Source organism: Macaca mulatta, chromosome 4 (assembly GCF_049350105.2).
Source record: "Macaca mulatta isolate MMU2019108-1 chromosome 4, T2T-MMU8v2.0, whole genome shotgun sequence".
Lineage (NCBI taxonomy): Eukaryota > Metazoa > Chordata > Mammalia > Primates > Cercopithecidae > Macaca > Macaca mulatta.
The window spans coordinates 157,437,085-157,464,495 of record NC_133409.1 but is presented as its reverse complement, the minus strand read 5'-3'; the positions used below and the strand labels follow the sequence as shown (position 1 = coordinate 157,464,495).

The 27,411-nt window shown below is 38.5% G+C and overlaps 1 protein-coding gene across 3 annotated transcripts in view; it reads left to right on the top strand.

Annotated features, from left to right (window-relative positions):
• The first annotated feature begins 6,182 nt into the window (after positions 1 to 6,182).
• The window catches only part of SCGN (secretagogin, EF-hand calcium binding protein), an 86,059-nt gene continuing 64,830 nt past the window's right edge, over positions 6,183 to 27,411 (top strand). Inside the window, exons 1-6 of one of the 3 annotated variants that reach the window (XM_078000902.1) lie at positions 6,183 to 6,486; positions 7,400 to 7,470; positions 15,623 to 15,715; positions 19,013 to 19,102; positions 23,152 to 23,208; positions 23,641 to 23,718. In XM_078000902.1, the coding sequence (XP_077857028.1) occupies positions 6,405 to 6,486; positions 7,400 to 7,470; positions 15,623 to 15,715; positions 19,013 to 19,102; positions 23,152 to 23,208; positions 23,641 to 23,718 (471 nt within the window). In that variant the 5' untranslated portion in view covers positions 6,183 to 6,404. The remainder of the gene's footprint in view (positions 6,487 to 7,399; positions 7,471 to 15,622; positions 15,716 to 19,012; positions 19,103 to 23,151; positions 23,209 to 23,640; positions 23,719 to 27,411) is intronic. The other 2 variants (XM_001082266.5, XM_078000901.1) reach the window with 2 other exon arrangements.

The window sequence follows — 27,411 nt, the reverse complement described above, 5'->3', positions numbered from 1 at the left end:
CAAAGACAAATATACGGGAAAATCTAAACAAATATTACTAGATGAAAAAATAATGGTAATATTTTGTGGATTTAAAATACACTTAAAATACATAATAACAATAGTATGTAAGTTGGAATGGGGTGGACAGTTCTGAAATATCTTAAGGTTTTAACGTTATGTGCAAGGGCTGTAAATGTATTAATTTTTACTTTAAAAGTCATGTATGCATGTTGATACTTCTAGGATTAAAAAAACTGAAACAGAAGATGAATGTATAATTTCCAAGTTAATAAATAAGAAAAACCAAATGAAAGAAAAAACTTTATCAAGCAAAAAGCAGAGAGGACAGAAGGGAAAAATAAACATACAGAAGGCAGGAAAAATAACATGAAGTAAATCCAAATATATCAGTAATTACGGTAAGTAAAAATAGCTACATATTCTATGGATACAATCTAAAACAGGCAAGATGATGAATGTAAATGGATAAAAATAGCTAGATGAAGCAAATACTACAAAAGAAAGTGGATGCACCTATAATAATATTAGGTAAAATAAACTTTAATAGAGCAAAAATGTTTACAAGAGATAAAAGGTCACTACACAATAATAAAAGGAATCCGTTCACCAAGAACAGATAACTTTTAATCAATATTCACCCAGTCACATAGTCTCAAAATACATAAAACAAAAAAATGCAAATAATGACAAGAAGAACCAGACAGATCCACCAACAGAACAGAAGACTTAAACATATCTCTTCATAATCTTTAAATCAAGCAGGCAAAAAATCAGTAAGGATATAGAAGTTTAAACAATGTAACTAACATACCTGATGTGATGAACATACATAGGACACTACATCCCCAGATGGAGAAATTCATATTTTTTTCAAGCACACACTAAAAATTTATGAATATTTACTTTATAAAGGCCCATAAAGCAATCCTCAACAAATTTCAAAAGATGGCTGCTATAGATCACGTTCTCCACCTACAATGCAATTAGATTTAGAAATCAATAACAAAATAGTTACATAAACCATGTGTATTTAAATTTAGGAACTTTTTTTTTTTTTTGAGATGGAGTCTTGCTCTGTCGCCCAGGCTGGAGTGCAGTGGCACGATCTCGGCTCACTGCAAGCTCCGCCTCCCGGGTTCATGCCATTCTCCTGCCTCAGCCTCCTGAGTAGCTGGGACTACAGGAGCCCACCACCACGCCCGGCTAATTTTTTGTATTTTTAGTAGAGACGGGGTTTCACCATGGTCTCGATTTCCTGACCTTGTGATCCGCCCGCCTCAGCCTCCCAAAGTGCTGGGATTACAGGCATGAGCCACGGCGCCCGGCCTAGAATTTAGGAACATTTTAACTCATGGGCCAAGGGAAATCACAGTAGGAATCAGAAGAAAATTATAATTAAACAAAACTCATAGGATGTGTCTTAAGTCTTACTTGGAAGGAAATTTATAGCTTTGAAATGATTGTATTTTAAAAAGCTGCAAATTAGCAAGTTAAGTACACATGTATTTAAGTTAAAAAAGAAATGGTTATTAATGTATCAATATTTCATGAACAAAATTTACAAACTATTTGGGAATTAAATATAATAATGTCCTTATTCTGTGTAGACACCTAGATTTGGCTATGCCTACCATTTGTTTAGTAAGTACTATGTATCAGACTTGGTGCTGAGATAAACCTGCATGTAATTTAGGAATGTAGACCCAGAAGGGGAAAAATAGGAAGAAAATAAATTTTAAAAGCTATACTATGCATTTGTATTATTAAGTTTGTAAGAAGATGGCTGTCTAAGTGGCTGGAAAAATGCTTAGTTTCAACTTACTTTAAGAGACTGCTTTTAAAGAACTGCTTTTGTGCTTTAGTATAAGTTACAAACGTCTTCTTTCATAATTTAGTGTATCAACTCATTAAGAAAAGGTGGTATCATTGGTGTAATATAGAATACTAAATAGCCACTATTTGCAAGACACTGTGCCAGATGCTATGTTCTGTTGGGTAGGAAGGGAAGAGAGGACAAGAAATTTTGAACCACTTAAGTGTGATAGGCTTTTAACTTTAACACTCAGCCTTCCTCTTCAAAAATCCCAAATTAACCCAAACAACCACCCATAAAATCACTATTAACTACTACGTTAAACTATTCAAAGATTTTAATTTTTATTATTAATAATGGTGTAAAAAGGTATCTCTTCCACTGCTAAGAGCAGTATGAATCAGTAAAATTCAGCTGGAGGCCACTTTTAACCTTATGTTACTAAAGACGTAAGATGCTATACATTGTTTAGCCCAGCACTTGTGGGTTTAGAACTTTATCCTGAAGAAATAATTACTAGAGTGTGCAAACATTTAGCTGTAACAGCAGACGTTTATGATTGTGAAAACCTAGGGACAATTAAAAAGTCTAAAAAGAGGATATTAGTTAAACAAATTATGATAATACCAGCATTAAAATAATATCATAGAAGAATATTTAATGACATGCTTCGTAATACTAAGTGAAATGAGCAAGTTACAGAACAGTATAATCTACTTTTTGTGCATATAAAAAATTACTATAAGGACATAAACCCATACGTTATTATTGCTGATTATCTCTAAGTGTCAAAATTATGGAAGAAGCTTTTCTTTCTTGTTTTGTAGTTTTTCTAATCTATATTGTTTAAATTACCTGTACTATTCATGTGATTGCAAAGGAAACAATAAATTGTATATATTTTTAAAACATTAACTCTATTTCTAGTGTTTTCTTATTTTCTTATGAAAACCACTGTCCAATTTCTTTTGTTCTGCTTGCATGGCCCTTTGGAACTGACGGGGCCTTAAACCAAGGCTGTCTCTTTGAATTCTAAGGTCTACTGTATAGTCTGTGAGGTGTCTACAATGCTTGAATGTTCAACAACATTGGAAGATGAGTACTGTTTATATTTCCAGTTAGAAATATCATTCTGAATTTGTAAAAAGATGCAGATATTTTAGCTTAGAATTGAATGGATGCATCAGGGTTAATTAGCAATGCTTCAGATTATAGACCACTGCCGCTTCTTGTGCAACTAACCATCAATTAGCTATGCTAATGAGAAAAGCAGGAAATGATTGCAGGAGAAAATGAAATCAGTACGGAAAAAAGAAAAACAACTGATTTTGCTTGCTAGTTTCAGCCATCAATTGTCAAAACTTACCAGGATGACATATAAGTATAAATTCTAACCTCTTCTTGGAAGAGACAGTATATTAATAAGAAAGTAATGTTAATTCTTTTGAAGTTTTTTCCTTTTCTTGATTATCCTTCAGAGACACAATACCTAATTAATAAAATGACCAGAATATGAGCAGCAGGAAACTTATAGACAGAAGGTTAATCAGAGGTTCTAATGTAATCCCTAAGGGAACTCTTAAAAAAAAAAATCAATGTAGAGGTCTTACTCCAAACTATTAAAATCAGAATCCCTGTGGAAAGTGCTAATTAATCCATAAGATGCATAATGTATTTCAACTTGATTCCAACTGCTGAATATTTGCTTTGCACTGAGTTCTCCTTTTGGACAGGAAGGGACTCTGGTAAACCACCTCTGGTTCCTTCATCCCCATCTCCATCACTCCAGTTTAGGCAGGAAAACTTTTCCAATGAGACAGTCTTACAGGTGTCTCCTTCCTGATACACGATCCTTAAATACCTTCCTACTGGCTCTCTTCTCTGTTAAGGGCTTGGATGATTTTCTAAAAGGGAAACCTTTATATGAGAGAATGCAGGATACCTAAGCAGTATCTACCTACCTAGTGCCATGATAAATATTTGGGCGCAAAGAAAACAGGAAATAAATTATCGAGTGGAGATTGCAGCTCCCCAGAGAGCTCCAGATGACAGGCTCCTGGAAAGTGTTCCAAGTTCTGTTTGTTCTCCAGTCCTGAGAACAATCATCTTTGTGGCTGTACTTTTCTTCTTCTTTCCCTAGATTTCACTTTCACAACTTTAAAAAGTTATAATAGCTTGCATTATATGCCTACTGCCTAAAGTTTTAAGACAAAAGAATTACAAATATCAAAATTAAAATCATCTGTGAGCCTCCCTCTTCACCACTCCAGAGAAATATATCATTAATGTCATTAGTGTATATCTTCCATGTTTTCTATGTGTAGAAACATGGATTTTATTTTACAGAATTGAGTCATCATATATGTACACTTTTGAAACTTGCTTTTTAATCTTAACCTTATGTTTTGAGAATTTTTCTGGATCATCAAGCTCAAAATCGAGATTTTTGTGTATGCAGCAAAGCCCATCATAGAGATTTACTATCATTTATTTAACCATCCCTCCACATTAGATCTTGATTATTACTTCTGAAATCTGCTTTGTTTTATCTTTTTCCAGTACTTATCAGAAAACAAGATCAGCCCTGGTGAGTTCATACCAATTACTTTTTGTAACTGGTGCTTGACATTGTATCCAATAATTTCCCAAAGTCACAGATGATAATTATGGATACTGAACCCTTAACCCCTCCTATGCTACATATTCTTTTCTCCAATTTTTGTATCCAGCACTTGTTTCATTGGTGATGACACTGCTTTTCCTTCTTTAGGCTAGGCCACACTCCTCAAAAATCCTGAAGTTTACTTCATCATCTTCCAAATATGTATGTATGGAAGATTCATCATTTTAGTAGCTAACTTACACTGAATGTTACTGTATATACTGTGACAATAGGTTTATGTGATTTTTTATTTGACCTTTATGATAATAACACAGGGTAAATACTACTATTATTCCCATTTTACAGTCAAAGAAAGTGAGGCTTCTTTTGAGTAACTTGCCCAATATCACACACAACTAGTAAGAGGCAAAGCTGGGCCCCGAACCCAGAACTATTTTCTTCTGAACAATTTTTTTTCATTATTATTAACTAAAGTCCATATTTATTCAAATTTTCTTAATTGTTACCTAATGGCCTTTTTCTGTTCCGGCATCACGTCCAGGATAAAACATTACATTTCTTTGTCATGATCCATTAGGCTCCTCTTGGCTATGACAATCTCTTAGACTTTACTTGTTTTCTCTAATAGAGTCACCCCTCATCAACTACAACACCATAGCATCTATAATTCACTGGACATTGCTATGTATGGTTCTGATCCTCACAGCAACCTTCCAAAACAGATGTTTTAATCCTCGTTTTACAGATAAGAGAATCAAGGCTTAGGGAGATGAGAACTAATGGTGCAGGTTACAAAGCTGGTAAATAATGGAACTCGGATCCCGACCCAGGACTATCTGACCATGAGTGTCATGTTCTTTTCACTACTCTGGTTTAGATGACTTATGTATGTGTGCTTTTTATAAATAATTCTGAATGCTAAAACCAGAGTCAGGGTGCCGTAAAGAAGATCTACATCTGGTTCAACTTTCTTATCTAATATCCAAGCATTTTCTATAGATTATCCAACGAAAGGTTCTAAACATATAGTCAAAAGGTATCAGTGTAGTTTGTACACGTTTTCACAAAGCATTGCCCAATTTTGAACAGTCCTGATTGTTAGAAAGCTCTGTGTTCCTCCAACTGATTTTTATCCTTTGGTCTTAATGTGGCTCTTAGGAGCCAAACACAATCATCTAAGCCTTCTACCTAAGTACCCTGCAGGCAGACACATCTCCCCCAGACTCTCTTCCTGGCAGAGTACGGCTTAGTTTATTTTTCCTCAGCATCCTAATGATGCTACTTTAAATCACAGTGACTTGCAGTATCCCTATTTAGTTGCAAGTCCTTATAGTGTATTATAGTACAGCAATGTGTATGTCCTATACAATCAGGACTCAATAATTGCTGTTGACTTACTCCTTGCTTAAAGGGAACCACTTACCACCATCACCATCTCTTCTCACCTACCCTCCCCACACACTACATTTCTAAATCCTCAAGCCCAAAGGGCCCTAACACTGACACTTTCTGCAACCCTTTAAATGAGGCAGCTCTCCCTAGAAAACCCCTTGAGGCACAAGTTTGGAAAGTGAGTCAAACGTAAGAGGGATGTCTTCTCTGAGTCTGACAAACAAGTTAAAGGGCAAAAGCAGTGAGCCGTGGACGCCTGGAGACAGTTTCTTTCTTCCTGAATCCCCCACGCGCAGAGACAGACAGGATCTGCTAGGACAGCGCGCAGGGCGGGGCGGGGACCAGCGCGCCAGGAGCGGGGCGGGCTTCCAGCAGCTGGTTTTTGCTGAGGGCTGAGGGACGGCTCAGCGACGCCACGGCCAGCAGCGCTCGCGTCCTCCACAGCAACAGTTACTCAAAGCTAATCAGATAGGGAAAGAAGCAGGAGAGGGAGTCAAGAAATTCCATACAGGAGTCCTTACCAAAGTTGTCTAGGGCCTTCCGCGCCGGTGCCTGGTCTTCGTCGTCAACACCATGGACAGCGCCCGCGAACCGACTCCGGGGCGCTTGGACGCCGCTTGCTTCTGGCAGGTCTGGCAGCGCTTTGATGCGGATGGTGAGTAGAACAAGCTACTTGCACACTCAGGTGTAGACGTGGCTCTAAGCTCAGCCCACTGAAAGGACCTAGAGTTTCCCCTTTACTGTAGGGAAAGTTATCGACCTGGGTTGTTAATGCATTGTACCTAATACAGTATCATTAACAGACGTTTGGCATACTGGTGATACACATCTATATACCTTGTTAAAATTCTAAGTGGTAGAATTTCCACTTTCCCCTTTCCAATCTCTCTTTGTGTGTGCGCGCGCCATATATATGGTAGACATACATATATATTGTTTATATAATGACTAATATCATTGTATACATTCAAGGCTTGTGGGACTCAGCTATTTGAAGTCATCCTTCCCTAAATGGGCTCACTTTCACTCAGTGACTTTGTTGTACACCCTTCACTCTCTCAAAATGAGGATAAATTTTATCAACTTTCAAAACGACTCCTCCGCCAGAAAAAACGACTCCTCCACCAAAAAACTACTTGAAAATAAAATGAAACTACTTAATATTTGTTTTTATTAATAAAGAAACAAAATATCTAAAAGGTGTGTTTTAACTCTGCAAACTGGGATTCAATACTTACACCTGTTAAGTTTCTCCAGGCTTCAGAAATTTCTGGGTTAAATTTTATTGTTAAGTTCACGTTTATTCGTTGATTAAAATCCATGTACTTAATAGCCTTTTTTTCCCAAACACTAATATAAACCCTAGCATAAAGCACTTATTCTGGAACGGTGTTTACTGTTCAAACCCATATCTTCTAGAGGTAGGTGTTGGCACTTTGTTATTGGAATAACAAAAATAGTGTTGATGGAAGCTTTATAAATTGTGAGAGTAAAAACATATTTAGATTAATACTGTCATGTGTTATTTTATATGTTACTATTATTTATGTTTATTTTCTTGCATTTAGAAAAAGGTTACATAGAAGAGAAGGAACTTGATGCTTTCTTTCTCCACATGTTGATGAAACTGGGTACTGATGTAAGTACTTGCACACTAAGCCTTAATGTATGCCTCTTAGTAAGATACACACATCCAAGTCTTATGTTGATTTGTACCTATTAATTCCATCTGACCTCTTTTCTTCCTTGCATGCATGTAATTTCTCCCCCTCTCCTAGCAACATAGAGGGATTTAGGCAGGTTTTATAAAAGGCACAACTGTAGCATTAGACATGCTGGTCACTGACTTTCAGTGTAACATCTGTCATCCACTCAGAGATCTTAACTGTAGACTCAGTTAGCTTGGTTTTGAATGTCTCCTTGGTTATGTCTCTGCTAATTGATTTATACCTGCGGATAAAGTAGCCCAATTTTTTCAAAGAGCTGGAAAAGATGTTAAGCACATTAAGGCTCTGGGTGTTTCATATGTATGATAGTCCTCTGATAGCAAACTACAAACCATTTAAAATCATTTTTCCATTATTCATTTTATTAGAAGAGGTTACAGATTTTTCAGGGAATGACAAACCAGGAAACAGCCAGCATACCCAGAGCCCAGATATAAATGGAAGCCAATCTATCTAGTGTCCATCTGATGGTAAATCTGTCCTTGGGAGATGTAAGTGAACTCTTGAAAGTCTCTGTACCAAAGCAGAGAAAAATTTTACACAGAAACACATGAGCAGAGGCCAGCCTGGGGATGGGCTCGATCTGATGAAAGCTCCAGCAGGGCATGCATAGTAGAAGGAGACGCTCTAGGAACAACTGAATTTAAATGAATGATGGAGATAATTTGTCCTTATCCTTTAGCTGTTTATCTGAAGAATAGAAGTGCATCACATTCTCATGTGAGAGCTCAGTGAGGGAACAAGGAGCTCCTCACCACTGTTGAGAACATGGAAAGGGTATGGGATGGGGGGTGCAAAGGAAGCCAGTTCAGAAACAAAGGGGCTGACATCTGCCCCCTTCAGCCACACAGATCTCTTGGTCCCCCTCTATTTCTGTCTGCCTCTCATATTCTGTCTCTCTTTTTTATGTCTGTCTCTGTCATTTTTCTGCTCACTTCTGTTTCTCATCTCTGTGTTTCATGGCTCTCATCTCCCACTGTTTCTTCCTTTCTCTCTGACCTCTCTGTCGCTCATCTTTCTTGTCTCTTTCTTATATCTGTTTCTCATTTGTTTCTCCATCTGTCTGTCTCTTTGTTTTCCCACTCTTTTTCCAGTCTCTCTGCTTCTCAAAGCTCTTTTGTTCTCTCCTTTCCCCAGGTCTTTTATTTCTTCTTTCTTTCTTATCTCTCTTTTTGACTTTCACTTCTTTCCTCATCATTTTCTCCTTCACCCCTTTCTTTGCCTCTTATCTCCCTTTTTCTTTACCTTTTATTGCTCTTTGTCTGCCTGCACTCCACCCCTTACCCTGTGCAGCCTGTGAAGTGAAAGGATCAGCAGATGAGAAGGATAGAGACATGAGTCCCTTCTTTCCTCTCGTCAGACCACTTGCACACACTCGTTTTTATCCTTCATTCTTGTACTTACACAAGCTACAGGTAGAGCTGAGGAAGCCTCCACCAAGTGAGGCTTCTGCCTCAATCTTGCAGCCAGTTTCACATGCCAGCAGCCCGTGGTGAAGCCCACCAGCCTTGTCCATAGGGCTTCTATTTATATCTGTAAATGTAAGGCTCTTCATGCTCCAGGAACCCATCTTATCTATCATGAACATGGGTATTTGAGGAAGGCAAAAAGACAAAGTTAAAACCATTCAAAATCTTGGAATAAATGGGATGGTCAGCTCCTAAAAATCTATCATCAGGGACCTGGACTTCTCACCTTTTCAGAGGGCTCCTTGCTCTAGTGATTTATAAAAGGGAGGAGAAAAATTGCTATCAGTGTTGAAGCTGGAGTATCTAATTTTCATTCATCGAGTTGGGGTCTGCTCTAAGCTGAGGATGCTGTGAGATATCTTCATCTGAAGCCTTGGCTAACCTTAGAAGCATTGTTGCCTTTGTGAGAGAAAAGAGGGATGTCATCTCTTGCAGCTTGACTGTTTTTATCACTGCCCCTATCTCAGACCTGGTCCATGGACTAATGCTTTTACACAGGGGCAAGCATAATCCTTGAGGAAAGAGGACAAAAAAGGACTCACTGGTGTCCTGCGCAACTGCATTCGGTGCAAATGTCCCTGAGGCTGGAAAGGGGGTTGGAAGGTCTCATAATCCTTAACCTAGTGCAAATCAAATCAAATTTCAGTGTGCCTGAGAGTTATATTTTCTTTGTTAAAATGCAGACCCCTATGTCTCATCCTGTAAGTATTTAAGTACATTTGGGGTCTGCCAAGGATCTTTCATTTTAAAAGCACTCAAAGTCAGTTTGCATGTTTTTTTACCCTCTTTTCCTCCAGGAACGGTGACTTTTGGAGAGGGTATTCTAATATAATTAGGCCAATCCCACTGAGTTGTGGCAAGAGCCCCAGGCACATCTCATGAGCACTTGGCTGGGAAGAAAGCTTTTGGAGCCAGGATGATAAGTTTGAACTCTTAACTAGAAATGATATCATCTGCCATTGGATGTCTTTCAAAATGCTGAGGCACTACTCTGGGAAGTGTGCTTGCAGGGACCTTCACTGGGCACTCCATGTTACCTGGACAACCATGATTAAGGAAGCTATTCCTAATTTTGGGTTTTGTCTCTGATGAGTAATAAGCAGGCCTTAAGGAAGTTCTTAACAATAGGGCAGGATTTCCAAAATGGAAGCCCTTTCAGTTGAGGAACAGTCACCATTTGACTGTGACATCTACTTTTGATTGGTAATGCCCAGTGAGTACAGAATCCAGCAGCAGGGAGGCCTCCACAATCAGGCAGCCCCTCGCTCTGGTGTTCAGCAGTGGTAAGCCATCCTTCAAAGGCATGAATAGCTCTACTTTCCTCTGCTGATTACTGGGTCACAGAGACCTCAGAAGAAGGTATTTTGAGGTTTCTAACAGCAAGCTGCCTGCTAATCTATCCAGTAGAGCAACCAGCTTGCTTGTAATTACCTGTTCCTCAGAGCCTTGCAGGGGATTGACTTAATGGAACCATCAGCTGCAATTGCTGCTGTTTCTGTTACTCCCTGCAAACCTTTTCTTTCAAAATGCTGAGATTTTAGCCAGTCCATGGATAAGCATCAGATTCTATGTGTACATACCCCTCATGTACAGACTGTAGCACATCCTGGGCCTCTTTCAATACTTCAGGGATTATAAGTACCCTGCTGGAGCCTAGTGTCTCAGATAAGGACTGATGGGAAATTACAACAGAAGAAGCCCCAGTTTCTTTTGCTTTAGGTCAAAGGGATAGTCATGAGCTTTGGGGTTTGGGATCTGAGAAGACAGAAGCCAAGATTCTGTGCCCTCAAACTAAAGGTAATGTAGAATCTGGCTACTGCTTATTTGGCTTCACATTTATTTACTTTAAAATCTAATTTTTCACCGACATGACCCATGTTAGTTAACTTCCTTTGGGAATGCCCAGCCCATCATAAAGAATCATTTATTCATCCAACAGATCCTGTGTTCCAGAGATAAATAAATGAATGCTATACTTGCAGAGTTCTTAATCTAAAACATCAAGCTGAAATTCAAAGTGAAGTTCGACCCTGTTGAGGGATTTCCTGTTGAGTATTGTGCTTTTCCTGTATGGTACATGAACACTCAAATGTAAGCACACACAAAATCTTTGGTGCTGAGAATAGACGGGTTAATCCCACCATGATTAGTGGGGTGTCACATGAGGAAACCTGGTTGACAGAAGATCCTGGAGTCTCAAAGAACCTGTTCACCTTCTACAGAGAATAAAAAAAAATGTGCCTCTTGTCTCTGAAGGCCCACTCCAAAGAAGGCTCATGGTCGGGGAAAGGACAACTATGTGTGGAGGCAGAAATCCGATGCTCATTCCCTATCTCTGCACCTAGAGCTGCGTGATAGCAACATGCCATTTAAAACTCCTGGGTCTCAATTTTCCTATCCATAAAATAATAATTATTAGAATAATGTTTTGGTCTGCCTGTTTCACAGTGAAGACCAATAAGATAACATAAGTGAAAGGTGCTTTTAGTTGCAAAAATACCCAATGTGTATATTCTTATGCTGATGCAATATCTTCTTGGGTCCTTAGTTTTCCCAGTGTTTATTCTACGCCCCGCTTTGCCTCAGATCCACCAAGCGGTTATCCCACACAGGATCGTTGAAGCTTACTCTCTGAAACACTGAAATGCTTTTAAGATTTTATATATATATATACACACACACACACACACACACAGACACTGTGTGTGTGTATATATGTGTGTGTGTGTATATATATACTGTATATATTTATATATATGTGTATATGTGTGTGTGCGCGCATATATATATATATATATATATATATATATATATGATTTCCAGTTTATGAGAGCAAGTTTTCCAAGCTAGGGTAACCTTTGGAGGATGCCTTAAGTCATACTCACCACTACCTTTGGTCCTTCATGAGGAAAGGAGGCTACTCAAAGGAAGACAGAAGACAACAGACAGACTGTCATCTCAGGGACCTGTTAGACTTGCTCTGTCTTAGACAAATGATACAGGCATTATCTCTCATTTCTTCATTTGATGCTTTGGTTCCAAATCACTAATGTATTTTTTCACATTTTTAGTCTGATGTGTGTTCATTTAGAAAGGTATTCTTTTTTTTTTTTGAGAGGGAGTCTCACGTTGTTGCCCAGGCTGAAGTGCAGTGGTGCGATCTTGGCTCACTGCAACCTCCGCCCCATGGGTTCAAGCGATTCTCCTGCCTCAGCCTCCTGAGTAGCTGGGATTACAGGCACGTGCCACCACGCCCAGCTAATTTTTTGTATTTTTAATAGAGACGGGGTTTCACCATGTTAGCCAGCATGGTCTCAATCTCCTGACCTCGTAATCCACCCACCTCAGCTCCCTCAAGTGCTGGGATTACAGGCGTGAGCCACCACGCCTGGCTGGTATTCATTTTTTTTTGTTTTTAACTAGACCCTTCACTGTTCCCCATTTATAATCACCATATGAATATGTTTGGTTGATGTTTACAGAGTCAGACTGTCCAAGTCTTCTTATTTTAATCATTTTGGGTTTCTAAATACAGGACCAAAGCCAGAGAAACAGCAGATGACCTTGATATGGCTAGGATACACAGATTCATTTGATGGATACATCATCTCAATCACAAATGCTAGTGGTTTCGGTTTATAACTTCAAAAAATAGCTATACATATAGATGCTATTTTTTAGTTCTTATTCATATAACTTTTGTTTTTTTTTTTTAGAGACTCACCTTCACTACAATTTATTTCAAATAAAGTTTATTGATCACTATTTATTATCCATTTGGGAACTATACAAGCCATTAATTCGTTAACTTCTTTCTATTGCATGAATTTCATCTATTTATCATCCCCTGCAGCAAAAGGCAACAAGTAAAAAAAAAAAAAAAAAAAGGAAGTACAATTCTATCTTTATACTTACTGACAAAAGTTTGTGTATGATTGAACAGGGAAGAGGCAAACTACTGACTGACATGAAACTTGGCAGTTCCCTATATATCCAGTATCCACACCAATCCTGGAATTTTAGAGAATCAGATATTAGAGGATCCAATAGCTTAAATTATATCAGCTCACAGCACCTTTTCTACCTTACATCGAACATTTGCTATGCACCCATCTCCTACAATGAGTTGGCACGATGGATGCCAATATCAGGGGTTGAGGTCTAGCATAATGCCCAGGAACTTCCCTAGCATTAAAATTGTTCTTGCTGACCAAAGTGTTCCCTGGTTTTCTAAGAAAAGGCTTTCAAACCTTCAGGCTCTTATAATATTTAAAGCATCTGGTTATCTAACTAGTTGCCAGAGCCTATCCTGAAAAATCCCCAAAGCAAGTCATCAAGCTTTCCTTGCATTTTGTTTGAACCATTTCTCATTTATTAACAACTTAATGCTGGAATGCAATAACTCCATTAGGTGTTCTCTGCCTCATCTCAAGCAACAACAAGGTGTGGTGGAAAGTGCACTAGACCAGATATCAAATGTGCTGGTTTTAAGATTGTTCTGCCAGTATTCAGCAGCATCACCCTTCTGGCCTATTTTCTCATCAGTAAAATGAAAGGGGAGTGTCTCAGATCCTTAGAAAAGATTGCCAAGCATCCTCTGATTTTTTTCTCCTTTACTCTTTTGCTTCTAAATCACAAAGACTAATCTGAATGAATCATATGTTTTGATTTATAGTGCAGCAATGGATAAAATTATCATGAATTTGAGTATTAGTCTTCATATGTTAAGATCTGGAAGGTAGAGAGTTTGTACTACTTTTCTACTAGATTTTCTACTCCCTGAAAAACATTTGCCATATGCAGTCTTCCCTGGGTTTTATTCCTGAGAGCAACATGTTGTGCCATGCTAAAGTGTTTTAGGACATTTTGTTCTAGGAAGGACTAAAACAGAGCCTGGGTTGTTCTGGCAAGTTCTTTGCCATATGCAAGAGGTCAACTGAAGCGATGACAGCCTGAGGGGAAGAGGTGAGGACTGACAGCCCCTTCGAGTCAAGAATACAAAAAAACCAAAAACATTTTCTCAGCTAGTGATGGGAAAATGATAAAGGAGAATTTCCATGTAAGAAGCGGGAGCACAAAAGAAAAAACAAGTTTCCCAAAGAGGAAGAAGCTAGTAGGCCAGCAAGGAAGCCAGGGGCTGAAGGGTATAGTACATTTTTCTCTGCCTCCCAGGGCCTTTGTGAAGATCCAGGGAGATAATATTTGTTAAAGAGCATGGCTTAGAGCCCATCCTCTGGCTGGCACTCCAAAAATGTTTATTTACCTGCTCTTCTTTCCTATTCTTGTGAATTGGATGTAGCAGTTGTTAATTCCCCACCACATTTCTCTTTCCACCATCTCCTCTCTTCTTCCATTAGGGAGAGGTCCCAGTGGAAAGGAAGGCTAGACAAAGATGCCTTCCACCAGCCTGTGATGGAGGGCAAAGACCAGGTCTCTTTTGCTGACTATAATGTCACCAGTGGCCAGAATTGTGTTTGGCACATGGTAGGTGCTTGATAGAAAGCAGTGTTTTCTGAGTTTTGTACCTGAAGGCAACATGTGGTGGGCTAAAGTGTTTTAGGACATCTTGAACCTGGGTTGTTCTGGCAAGTTTTTCCTTATCTCAGGATGTTGCATCACCAGCACATGCTAGGGTTATTCTTGAAAAATACAAGTAAGAAAGGCAGAAGAACTGAGTCAGCCCAAGGCCACCCAGATAACTGGCCTGTACACATGTGCACAGATGATGCATCCAGAGAGTGTCCTGAAGGCTGAGTCACTTCCACCCCCAACACCAACAGGGAGGGTAGTGAATCAGCAGGATTACCTCTTCTAAGTCCCTCTAACTTATAGCTGGAGGGCTTGGGACCAGAGATCGCATGATAGTATTAAGGAGAATGAATTTAGCATAAATTTCAGCAAGTCTAGAATCTTAGAATTGGGCACTCTTTGGGATTATCTATGCTTCTCAACCCTTGCATCAGAATTCATTCTTTATTGTTGGTTACATATGTCACTTTTACTGTAATAACCATAAAATCCACCAGAGAAGACAATTAAGGTTCAACATAGAAGGGAGTTGTAACATCTTTGGTTAACTCAGCAATTACCTTATTACTTTGGTCTCCTCTTTAATTATTTCTCCCTTCTCATTATTTTTTTTCCCTAGAGAATACAAAAGAAGATTAAAAAGGAGTTACATACACCTGGGGGCCCAGAACAACTGGACTTTTCAGTTAAAAAATGTAAAACCTCTGAGTTACTGGGAAGAAAATCTGTAATTACAATACAATCTTTTGTCACAACCAAATATAACACTGTTCAAATTTGTTCTTTCAGCACCCTAGTCTCTAAGCTTCTTTTTATCAATATTTTAATAACTAATTAACTGTAAATTGTACCTAGTCAAGATTCTGATTAGTGCTTGGTTGCTCAAGAAATCTCCAGCGTTGCTCTTTCTTCTACAAAAGGATAAAATCACTTTAAATGGCCAAGGAACCTGCTTTCCAGGTTCGAAAAACATAATTATCATGCCGTGTGTTTTGAATATTTGCTATCCTAACTATATCTTTGAGATCCCAGTGGCTTTAATGTGGCTCTGTTTGGTCAATTGCAGGACACAGTCATGAAAGCAAATTTGCACAAGGTGAAACAGCAATTTATGACTACCCGAGATGCTTCTAAAGATGGTCACATTCAGATGAAAGAGGTACGTTTCATGACTGTATCTTTCATGGCTCTACTCTTCTTGACTGTTTTTTTCTTTACTTTGTCGTCTTGGGCTGTAATATTCTTTGGAAGACAATGGAAACTTTACATTTGATCAGGAAATTGGAGATTTCTGAAAGGCAGTTGGCTTAGATAACATTTTAAAAGTAATCATCTCTCCTTTTTCATCTACTTAGTAACAAAGAGTGTGCAATTCTTTTATCATTTTATTTAGGTCAATTAATATTTGTACCTATTTTATAATTGGGGAATTGAAATGATAGAGGCCTTTCAATTACTTGATCCACCATTTGTCTCTTTATATAGTGTCCTGTTCAAACTGAGCAGTGATATAAGGAAAAACTTACTGAAAATAAATAAGGTTAAACTTCAGCATCAGCTCCCAGTGGAGATAGGAAAGATCTATCCCTAAGATCATTAAAAGCATGACAGACAATAGCTGTCTTTACTTCAACTTAATCCACTTTTATGGAGCGCATACTAAAGCATGTAACTATGCTACGTGTGCAGCGCTGTGGATGTTCTACAACTTACCTGATCATTTCTCCTTCCAGTTACAAAAATGTTTACAGTTTAGAAAGGACTTCCACATATATTTTATTATTGTATTCCCGTAGTAGTTAAGATGATGATAGGCATGGAACATTATCCCTATTTTGCTGATAAGGACTTGAGTTACTTTCCTAGAATGACATGACCAAATAAGTGGCAATGGTTTTAGTGGAACTCTGCTTTTAGATAGGAATCTATACAGGTTCATACTATGTAGCTATAAATCTGTATGTGAAAATGAGTCAATCTGAAACTAAGATATTTTTTCATAGTCAAAACTGCCTGTTAGACATATTACCTGACAATGGGAGAGCTAGTCTCTTGATGTTGTGACACTGCCATTTCTGAGCAGTCCATATTATTGAAAAGAATAATAGGACAATTTCTTCAGGAAGTTATGTTAATAGGGCAGGATAATTTCCCTTTATAAAAAGTGTGCGTGTTCACCAGCAGACTGCCTTTTCAGAAAACGAATAAACTAAACTCTAGATTTATGAGTGTAGCTGTTTCCAAACTTTTAATCAAAGGCAAAATTGTATATGTAACCAAAAATTATGATTATACTGGATCTAAAAGTATCAATGTGTGCATCAACAGAACAGTAAATGCAAACAGCAAGTTAGGTGTACTAAACAAAAGATTCATAACTACATGTTCACTGTTGTAATTTTCCAGACCCTGGAACAGAGCATAGCATATAGTAGGGCTCAGTATTTCTTGACCTAATTAATGAATGAGCAAAACATAGCAAATAACTGAAAACTATGTCATTATCTTACTAATAACAGAAGACATTCCCCAGTAATTGGCCAACCATTTTTGTCTTGTAATTCTGCATATGAGTGTCATTGAGGTTGTTGTTTGTTCGAAAGCTGATGGTGCAAGACTGCATCGTTCCCAAGGCTCCTTAAAACCTTATGAGTCTGTGAGTCTAAGGAGCAGCAAGGCCTTTTGCTTCCCCTACATTCCCTTGCTGTACTATTGACCATTTCACTTACTCCAATTACAGGTAGTCGTGACATAAAAATCAGCCCACCTTGGCTCATGTTGGATTTTCTAGTAAAAAATAAGATGGGAAAAAGGCCACCGTTAGTCTCAAAGAACAGTTCCCTGTTCCAGTTGACCCTGTGTAGGTTGATGGGAAAAGCATGAAGTCAATATGGTGGAATATGAAACCTTAGGCAAGTTACTTAATTTCTCTGAGCCTCAATTTTATAATCTTCACCAACATGGCAGTCATCATTTATTGACTATTTGATATGTATGAGGTATTTTCCTAAACAGTTTATAAATACTGGCTCATCTTACTTTTAGTCTTCCCATCTGGACCAGGATATCAATATTATTATCTCCATTTTCCAAATGAGGAAATTGAGGCATAGATATATTAACTAAATTACCTAAGGTCAAATCATTAGTAAGTAATGGAGAAGAAATTTAATTTCACTCTAAAGCCTATCACTTACACTTTGAACTGCACTGCCTCCCATTGACAAAAAGGGGATATTTATACTCATCCTGAAAAACTGGTGTGAGGACTTAATGAGATGATAACTAAAAAGCATCTTGCTGGTACCTGCCATGTAGCAAGCACTCAAAATCTGGTAGTTATTGTTAACATGATGTGTCCTCGAGCTGACCCACATCCAATTAGAAAATGTGAATGAGAATGTGAGCTAATTACACCTAAATCCCTTCCGGAGCATCTGCTGTGGACTCACTCTGTGGTATTGTACAAGACACTGAGCAAACTACTCCGTTAGAGAAGAAATGACCATTGTCTATGGGAACAGCTCAGAAAGAAGACAACATATACTACAATACCCTAGGCTTGGCAATGAACACAGCCAAACCTGAAAAAAGTATTATAACTACATAGGGGAACAAGATATTATTATACCTTTGTTCAAGGGAGTGCATGAAGTAAATCAGTCAAACTGGTGCTCATATTAAAAAGCTGATTGGCTGAATTTATCATACTTGAGTCAACTGTTGTAGTATCTTATAGACACTAATAATGTAAAAAAATATAAACCATAGCTAACACTCAAGTATCAAGCCAGGCAGCAGTTATTCCTGCTTTTGCACTGAAGTACTGTATATATACAGCATCTCACCAGTAAACCATAGTGATTAAAAGTGTGGGCTTGAGATCGCCAAGCTGAAATACTGACTTCATCACACACTAATTACAAAATGTTGGCAAGTTCCTTATCTCTGTATAGACCAGTTTCCTGCACCGGAAAATAACAGTAATGGTATGTTGTGCACCCCATAGATTGTTATTAGGATTAAATGAATTAGCATATGCAAGCATTTAGAATAATGCCTGGCAAACATAAGCATTATTTGCTATTTTTATCTTCTGTTACTATGGAATTAAATTAATTCAGTATTGGAAGTTCTTAGAATAGTGCCTGGAACATATCAACACTTAACAAATTTATTATCGATATTAATGTTATATTCATCATTAGCTTAGATTTTAAGCTCGTGGAAGGCAGATATCCATAGCGATTTATACTTAGTAGGAGTGTGATACTTTCTGAAAGAATAAATGAATCAAAGAATGTCAATCAAGAGCACAGAACTGCAAACTGAGCTGTTCATCCTGGAAGATCTGAGACCTTCCGCCCTGGAAGACTTACCACCATGCCTTTTACCAGAGAACATTCTTAAATGGACACTGGCCAGGGTCCCCGACTTATTTTTTCTGTTCCTTTAGCTTGCTGGTATGTTCTTATCTGAGGATGAAAACTTTCTTCTGGTCTTTCGTCGCGAAAACCCACTGGACAGCAGCGTGGAGTTTATGCAGGTGAGTGCTTGATTATGTCTTTATGGAGAAAGAGGATGGAGACAAGGCTATGATCTTAGCCACCTGCTGTGGCTACCACCACTCCTGCCCAGCGGTCAAGGGAGAGCTGAGCACTGAGGATAAGACCAAGCAAAAAATGCCTTAGTGATGAGTGAGGACTTTGGTCCCAAACCCCAGTGTTCTCTCAGTACTGTCCTGGGGTGCTCCTGAGCTGACAGGCTCCTTTAGTTTGGGCTGGAGGAAACTTTAGACAAGAGGCCAGGCAGGTACACTGAAGAATGGAGAGGGAGGGGAGGTGGGGGACTATGGAAAGGAGAGCAGGTGCCCCATCTGAAGCCAATATCCCTATGGAGCTTCAGCCTTTTGAGAATGCTGTCTAGAAATCTAGACTCTAGAAAATGGCGGCAACTAATTTTAGTTTTGAAGGCATGATGATACAGAACATAATGTATTAGAGTGCTGGTCCAGCCAGGAGGCCTTCTGTTTATAATCATGGGAGAGTAAAAGCTAAAGGCAATATCAATAACCTCTCTTACCACTTTCCCTCTGGCTACCCCTTCTCTCAGCCTCTCAGTGTTACTGCTCTGTTGGTGAAAAACAACAAGGGAAGGGCAGATAAGGGTTTCCCCAAGTCCAGAGCAGCAGATTCAAGACAGCCACTGCATCCAGGGCCCCACAATGGATACAGTTACCATGTCCCCATTTAGGAGATAATAAGTTTTGCATAGGCAATTTACAGAAGAAATTCTGAATGGACCATGAATTTATGCCAGTAACTCAAGAAATGCAATAATTTTATGGAAAGTAATTTTGGAAAAATTCAATCACAATCCTTTAAAATTTCATTATCCACAGTTAATTTTTTTAAATTTAATTTGTCCTGGCTGGGCACGGTGGCTCACACCTGTAATTCCAGCATTTGGGGAGGCCAAGGTGGGTGAATCACCTGAGGTCAGAAGTTTAAGAGCAGCCTGGCCAACATTGTGAAACCCCATCTCTACTAAAAAAAAAAAAAAAAAAAAATACAAAAATTAGCTGGGCGTGGTGGTGGGCACCTCTAATCCCAGCTACTCAGGAGGCTGAGGGTGGAGAATTGCTTGAACCCAGGAGGCAGAAGTTGCAGTGAGCATAGATCGTGTCATTGCACTTCAGCCTCAGGAACAAGAGGGAAACTTGGTCTCAAAACAAACAAACAAACAAAAAAAACCACAAAAATTCTACTTTTTCAGGCATCTATTTTATGGCTATAATCAGAAATGTAGACAAAAGTTTTCTGTACAATGATGTTCATATAATGTTGCAGTGTCACTTATAGTTCAAACTAAAAATAACATAAATGTCTAACAATAGTGGAAAAGTTAGTTAAATTATGATATATTCATATAATTCATTCATTCTACAAATTCTTATGAGCACTGTAATATGCAAGGCACTGTTCTAGGTGCTGCAGATTCATTAGCAAAAAACTACAGTATTGAACATTTTTGATCACTGAAGATCAAATTTTCAAAAAATAATTAATGACATGAAGGAAATGCAATATGATATTAAGAAACAAAATTGTATATGGAATTTGATCTTAACTTTGTTTAAAAGTTGTTTACCCTGAGGCCTGAATAAATAAGATAATAGGTAAGTATACACAAATAAATATCGGTTGTTCGTAAGTGGTAAGATTTCAGGTGATTTTATTCTTTGTACTTTTGTATTTTCCAATTGTGTATAAAGTCATAATTATTTAAAATGTATTTTAAGACATTTTCAAAATGATTCTAATTGTGTTTAAAAACACTCAGATAACATTTTTAATAAAAATAACAAAGAGACTGCCCAAGCGTATAGATAATATGATCCCAATTCTGTTTTTTAGTGTATGTTGTAGAAACATGATAGAAATGAAACACATAGAAACAATAAGTAATTATCTCAGGAGAGGAATTTCTGGAGATTATAAATTTTTTCTTTTTGTATTTCATTAATTTTGTACAGTGAACATGATTTCAGAAAAAAAATCATGAATATAGAAAAATAGTATTAAAATGTTAGGCCTAGTGTAGTCTTGAATAATCTTGAGAAGTGGGAAAAGCACATGGCCCTATGGAGGCTTCTTATCTTTTTTTTTTTTTTAATTCTACTTTTCCTGCCTTTGTAGTTTGTCGATTTTATCTGTAAAGAAGAGCTTTCCCTTTCTGTACCCAGTTTTTAAAACTATCATTGTAAATTATTCATTTTTAAAAATTAACTGTCTTATATCCCATTACATTCTACATATTTTAAGAAATTCTAACTTTTCCCCTGAACCACAGGATCTTAACACACTATAACTCTTACTCACCAACTCATGTGCCATTATTGTCCAGAATATTAGTTCTCTCTTGTTTTCTTTAATCCCACAAATTTTATGCAGTCAAGATTTGTTTCAATTTGCCCATGTGTCACCACATGTCATATTGCTACCATTGTCTTTGTTCACCATTCCTTTTTTGTGTATCTCAGATTTCCTTCTTCCTGTTCCTTCTTCTTCCCAGAGTATATTCTTTATTGAGAGTCTGCTGGTAATAAACTCTGCTTCTGTTTGTCTGGAAATGTCTTTATTTTGTTTTTATTCTTTAAAGATAGGCTTGCTGAATGTTCACACAAAAATCTTTGGCTCTCCAATGACTCAGCTGTAGTAAAACTACACAATAATTTAGATGGATATTGTTGGAGAATGGCATTTAAAAAGCATGCAAAAAATTTTAAAAATTATTTGAAATTCTCATAGTTTTGGCATATTCATACGATAAAAGATATAAATCACATTTAACTCATTGATTGTGTAAATTGGACTAAATTCAGACATAAATGACAGGGTCTGAAAGGAGTGACATTTCTGAATTGTTATGACCAAATATCAGCACCAGTGTCGACATAGCATCAGTATCAACATCTCCTACTATCCCTGCAGAGTCTGAGCTCAGGACACTGATTGTGGTTAATAACTAAGGTTCCTGCAGTTGGTTAACACAGAACACAGGCAATCCATCTAGGATCTAAGAAAAATCTGTCAATGGAAAAAAAAACACAACAACTTAGTGTAACCTTTCATTTTGTACAAGAGTTAGGGAGCTTGCCAACTGATGTGGGGCTTGTCCATGGAATAATCAGAGGTGGTGAGAGTAACAGAATTTATTAAGGAAAGTAGTTCAGTGCTTTCCTCAAAGAGTTTCAGCTGTTCTGTCTTCCAGTTCAGTAACTGTATCTTCAGTTGGATGAATGCTGGCCTCACACTAATGAGAGGAGTAGCTTATAACTGGGAATTATCAGTTATTTTATTCCCTCCATCAGAGACAAGACCACACAGGCAAGATTTCTTAGGGGACTTTTCTGCAGTGTAATTTTTTAAAGTTCATCTTTCATTAAGGTTTTAGTTTTGAAGCTTTAGTTTAAAGCGGGCACCTCGATCTGATTTTCCACCTGTGTGGGTCCCATGATTTATTCCCTGTCTACCACATGTGCAGTTTTCTCATAAAACTGCAGACGTTGTTGCCAGGGACCAGCAGATATACTTGGGATAGGCTTTGGTTTCAGTCCTACATTACCACTCTAAGTTTGTGCTTTCCTATCACATTGGGTCTCTTAGGAGTCCTTTCACTTTCTTGTGATCTATGCAATGTAATTAAAAGTTATTTACATAGGATGTTGCATTTTTAGGTATTTAGTACTGAGGAGGTTTCTTACTTTGTCATATTGCCCCAAATTGAAGTTCATCACTTTGTATCTTTCCATTCTGAACTTTCCAAAAGAACCCTTTCGATTAAAGCCCACTCAGTGGGCTTTCATTGAAACCACTGTGGCCCTCCTTAAGTGGCTCCAAGTGAATGCAGTGATCTATTTCTGGTGGATTCTGCCCAAAATTGCTGTCACCAAAGAAAGCCTAAAGTTTCCCATCAAAAGTGGAATTTCCATTCAGTTAAGTACTGTTTTCAGATGCTGAACTGTAGTAGATACCACATAATTATTCCAACTTATCTGAGGATAAATGAATTAATGACTTTTGTGTATTTCAGATTTGGCGCAAATATGACGCTGACAGCAGTGGCTTTATATCAGCTGCTGAGCTCCGCGTAAGTGTCACTGGGTGAAGGGGTGGGTTTGTTTATCATTGGGAATTTGATATGTGTGTATCATGAGTTTGATTTCTGTGGGCCCAGGAAAGATGTATTTGAATATGTTACTCAAAAAATACATACATATGTACATATATGTATATATATTCATTTTTAAAAGGTTTAGAAAGTGCAAGTCACATTGCTGTCTCTGGAAAAGCAGCATAATTGAGCATTTATGATAACTTTTTCATGCTGGAGCTAGTCCCTGGGCCCCGTGAGCTCCCTATAAACAGTGACAGCCCTCAATTCTTGGATTTATTGCTTGCTAAAAGCATTTTATTTCCTCCTGGAAACAAACAACCCACAATTCTTGAAATAAGGCCTTTTAAGACCTTTGCAGTTTATTTGCTCACTATATGAAGTATGACTCTTCTCTTGGCGCCACAGAACTTCCTCCGAGACCTCTTTCTTCACCACAGAAAGGCCATTTCTGAGGCTAAACTGGAAGAATACACTGGCACCATGGTAAGTAATGAATAATTACTCACTACTCCATGAGTAATTACCTCCATGAGGACAGCTCCCCCACTCCCTCCCCAGACCCCAGAAACAGTGTCTGCTAGAGAGGTCGTCCTTGAGAATTTGAAGGCTAAATGAATGCAAGAGGAAACCTCAACTCTGAAAAACACTGGCTAAAACTGAACTCTTGTAGCCTCTCTCTTGTGACCAGGTTGCATCTATTTGAGAGAGAAAGCTGTTCACCAGTCTGTGGGGAAACCTGAAAAGTTCAGTCAATATTAGGTTTCTAAGCATCAGGCCAATAACCTCAATGTTAATTGAAGTCACATGGAAGCAAGTAAACATGGACTTAGACAATCAGTACCAAACAGATGGAAGCTGCCTCTCACCACAGTGGATGATTCTCCTCATTTAGCATGTTGATTTAGTGCAGCTGGAGAGTCAGCTAGATGGAGGATGCATGTCCTACCTCTGCCACTTACCAGCTATGATGTAAGAAAACTGTCAAGCCTCTCAACTTTATTTACTTCTCCTATAAAATGGGGATGAATAGTACCTAATTCCTGTGAGGGCAAATGCGTTGATGCATTTGAAGGACTTGCAGACTGTCCAGAATACAATGAGTTAGCTCTTATTGCAGTAGTTGTCATTATTTCACATTCCCCTCATGTCATCGTTGTTCCAAGTGACCTTGAGACTATTTTTGTGTCAAGCTCCATGGAAAGTGGTGAAGTAGGAAGCTGCCTTTGGTGAACTCATCCTCATGTTCTGTTTCAACACCTAACTTGATGCATTTCTCCCAGTACTCATCAATGATTTGTATTAAATTGTATCTGGCTCCTCTGTCTTTTCTCCTCCCCTATCCCTTTCTCATCCCTAGGTGTGTGGTTCATTCCTATAAAAATCTTCAGGTTTCTTAGTTAGTAAGCATGGAAATTTGCTGATAAAGCTTTAATTACTTGTAGGATTGTTATATTTATTATATAAAGAGTTATTGAACAGATTCACCTCATTGAGCCTTATGGTGAAGTCAGGGATACATATTACTGAGAAGAGTTTGTTAAAATGTGTACCACCATGTTGACCTATTTGGGCTTTTAATTGGTATTTCCAAATACTATAATATTTCCAACAACTTCTCTACAGTGTTGGTATTATTCATGCAATTTTATATATCTGATGACTAAGGCTAAGAAAGCGTTTTAAGTGTCTAAGTCACCACCAGGTTGAGTTCTTAAGCTCATTTTAAAGATCAGATAACTGAGAAAAAATGTTCCTTAGCTAAAGGCATCTGTTAAGCTGGAAGCTAAGCTCCCCTGATTTTCAGCCCTGGAGCTTTCTCTACTCTCCTTCTGTACTCTGCTCTGAATGTGCCTCCAGTCAAATGAGTCTGTGTTGGGAAGGAGGCAAGTGCTCTTGACCCTGGTAACTTGTAATTGGCCTAGACAGGAGAAAGCAAATGCCAAGGAGAGAATCAAATCTCAGGGCAGGATCTCAATTAAGGAAATTATTCAGCCTCTTACTATGTTGATTTGTTTTCATAGCATGCAAAATGATGTCTGAAATCCTGAGTAAATATGTGCTCAGCACCAAAGGGTGAAGTGGGAAATCCCCCAGCAGTGGGAAGCAGTTTCCCAGCTACAGGAGAATCTCTAGGTTCCTTTTGACCTAAGCTCCAGTGAAGCCCTCTAATAGAATGAATACTATGAAAAAGGAAATTAGATGGAAACTGCTTGGGGTACAGAACAATAAGGAGGTGTTTTTCTAGTTCAGCATATATTTAACATTGATTTAACAGAATGTTAACACTGGCTGTTGTTATCTCGATTTTATCGACTTATAAAACATGACCTACTTAATGAATATATTTTCATGTAGAATCTCCAGCATGTTGCCAGTATTTCTTTGACTATCTTTGACTCTGAGGAGCTTGCCCCCACCTCCAACTAACCATACTAAACCACTACTCTTTTACTTCTTAATATAGCTCAGCTTTTTTCCCCTCACTTTTTTCACCTGGTTCTTGCTCATCATTCGATATTCAGTTAGACATCAACTTGCCCTAAAAGAAATCTTCTGTAGCCTTCCCTCCACGGTGAGCCCAGTACCCCTTCTCTGTGCCTGTGTAGTGCCTTGTGCATATCATCATCTTAGCTTCTTAATAATTTAATTCATTCTGCAAATATTCATTACATATCTACTATGCCCCAAGCATTATTCTAGTCAACAGGGATTCAACAGTGAGCAAAATAGACAAAGGAGAGACTGACAACAAATAATAAACGTAATTAATAATTCATTATATTGCATAACAGAGGGAGATGAGTGTTATGGAAAAAATTAAAAAGTGGAGTTGGGCCAGGAATGGCAGTGCTAGCAGGAGCAGTTGGGGTAGGGGACTGGGAAGAAGGGGTACTTTTCAATAAGGTGGTCAGGGTGGCTCCTCTGAGAAGGTGAGATGTGAGGAGGGACTGAGGGTACAGGAGGCACAGGGCCCCTAGTGCAAAAGCGCGCCTGGGATTTTTAAGAACGGGGGAGACCAGCATGGCTGGAGCAGAGCAAGAAAGGATGAGACTAAACGGCAGCCAGACCATCATGGGATTTTTAGCCCATCGTGAGGACTTGGGGTTTTAGTTAGATGGAAAACGGCTAGAGGGCTATGATGCAGAGGATGTCAAGATTTGCCCCCTTGATTGAGAAGAGTCCTCAATGGGCAAGTATGGAATCAGGAAGATCTGCTGAGAGGCCATTGTTGCCATCCAGGTGATGGAGGATGGCAACTTGGACTCAGTTGGAGTGGCAGAAGAGGTGAGAACTAAATATATTTTGAAGATAAACTTGAGAAGATTTCCTGATGAATCACGTGGGAGTCAAGGATGACACTGATGTTATCTGTTTATGGCTCTTGTACCCCACTAGCCTGTGACTCCTCAAGGGTGAGGACAGCATCTAACCTTCTTGTCCCAGCCCTCACATGGGACCTGACACGTAGTAGGCTACTTAATGCATATTAAACTGAACTTTCAGTTGTTACCTAATAGCCAGCTATGATGAAACCATGACAAAATAAGGAACGTTTGTCTTTGGGAACCTCCTATCTCCCCTGTCAGTGTTTCTTATGACCCTGTGCCCCTATTATGGCTCTTGCTCCCTCTTGGGTTGGAGGGAGCATATTGCATATTGCTTGGAGGGTTGCATATTGCACATTTCAGCATTTTGCACAGACCCAATCTTCCCCAAGCAGAGCTTTATGCTCTGAAATTCTCCTTTTCTCCTCTCCTTTAAACCAGACCTGCCAGGGTAGAATCAGAAAGGGTGCAGTATGTGGTTGAAGAAAGATGATGCACATCACAAATCAGGCCAGTTGCCCAGAGCTTTTCCCTTACAGCCATCAGGCTTAAATTAAAGAAGCTTCAGGCTGGCATCACCTTACAATGGGATGTCCTGAGCTCAAGAAAATTTGGCAGTATGCAACATTTTTAGCTTAGATTCGTAAGTCAAGAGTCCTGGGAAGTAGCTGAGGGAAATCAGAGTGATCTTACCCAATGTTTAAGTATCTAGTTTGAGAACTGTCCATTGGCCAAGACAGTCCTGTTATTCTATGTCTGTTTCATTGCCAACACCTCATAGCTCTTCTGCTCATGTGTGCTGCAGTTAAGTACTCATTTTGGTTCTAAATTGTCCCATGGAGACAGGTCC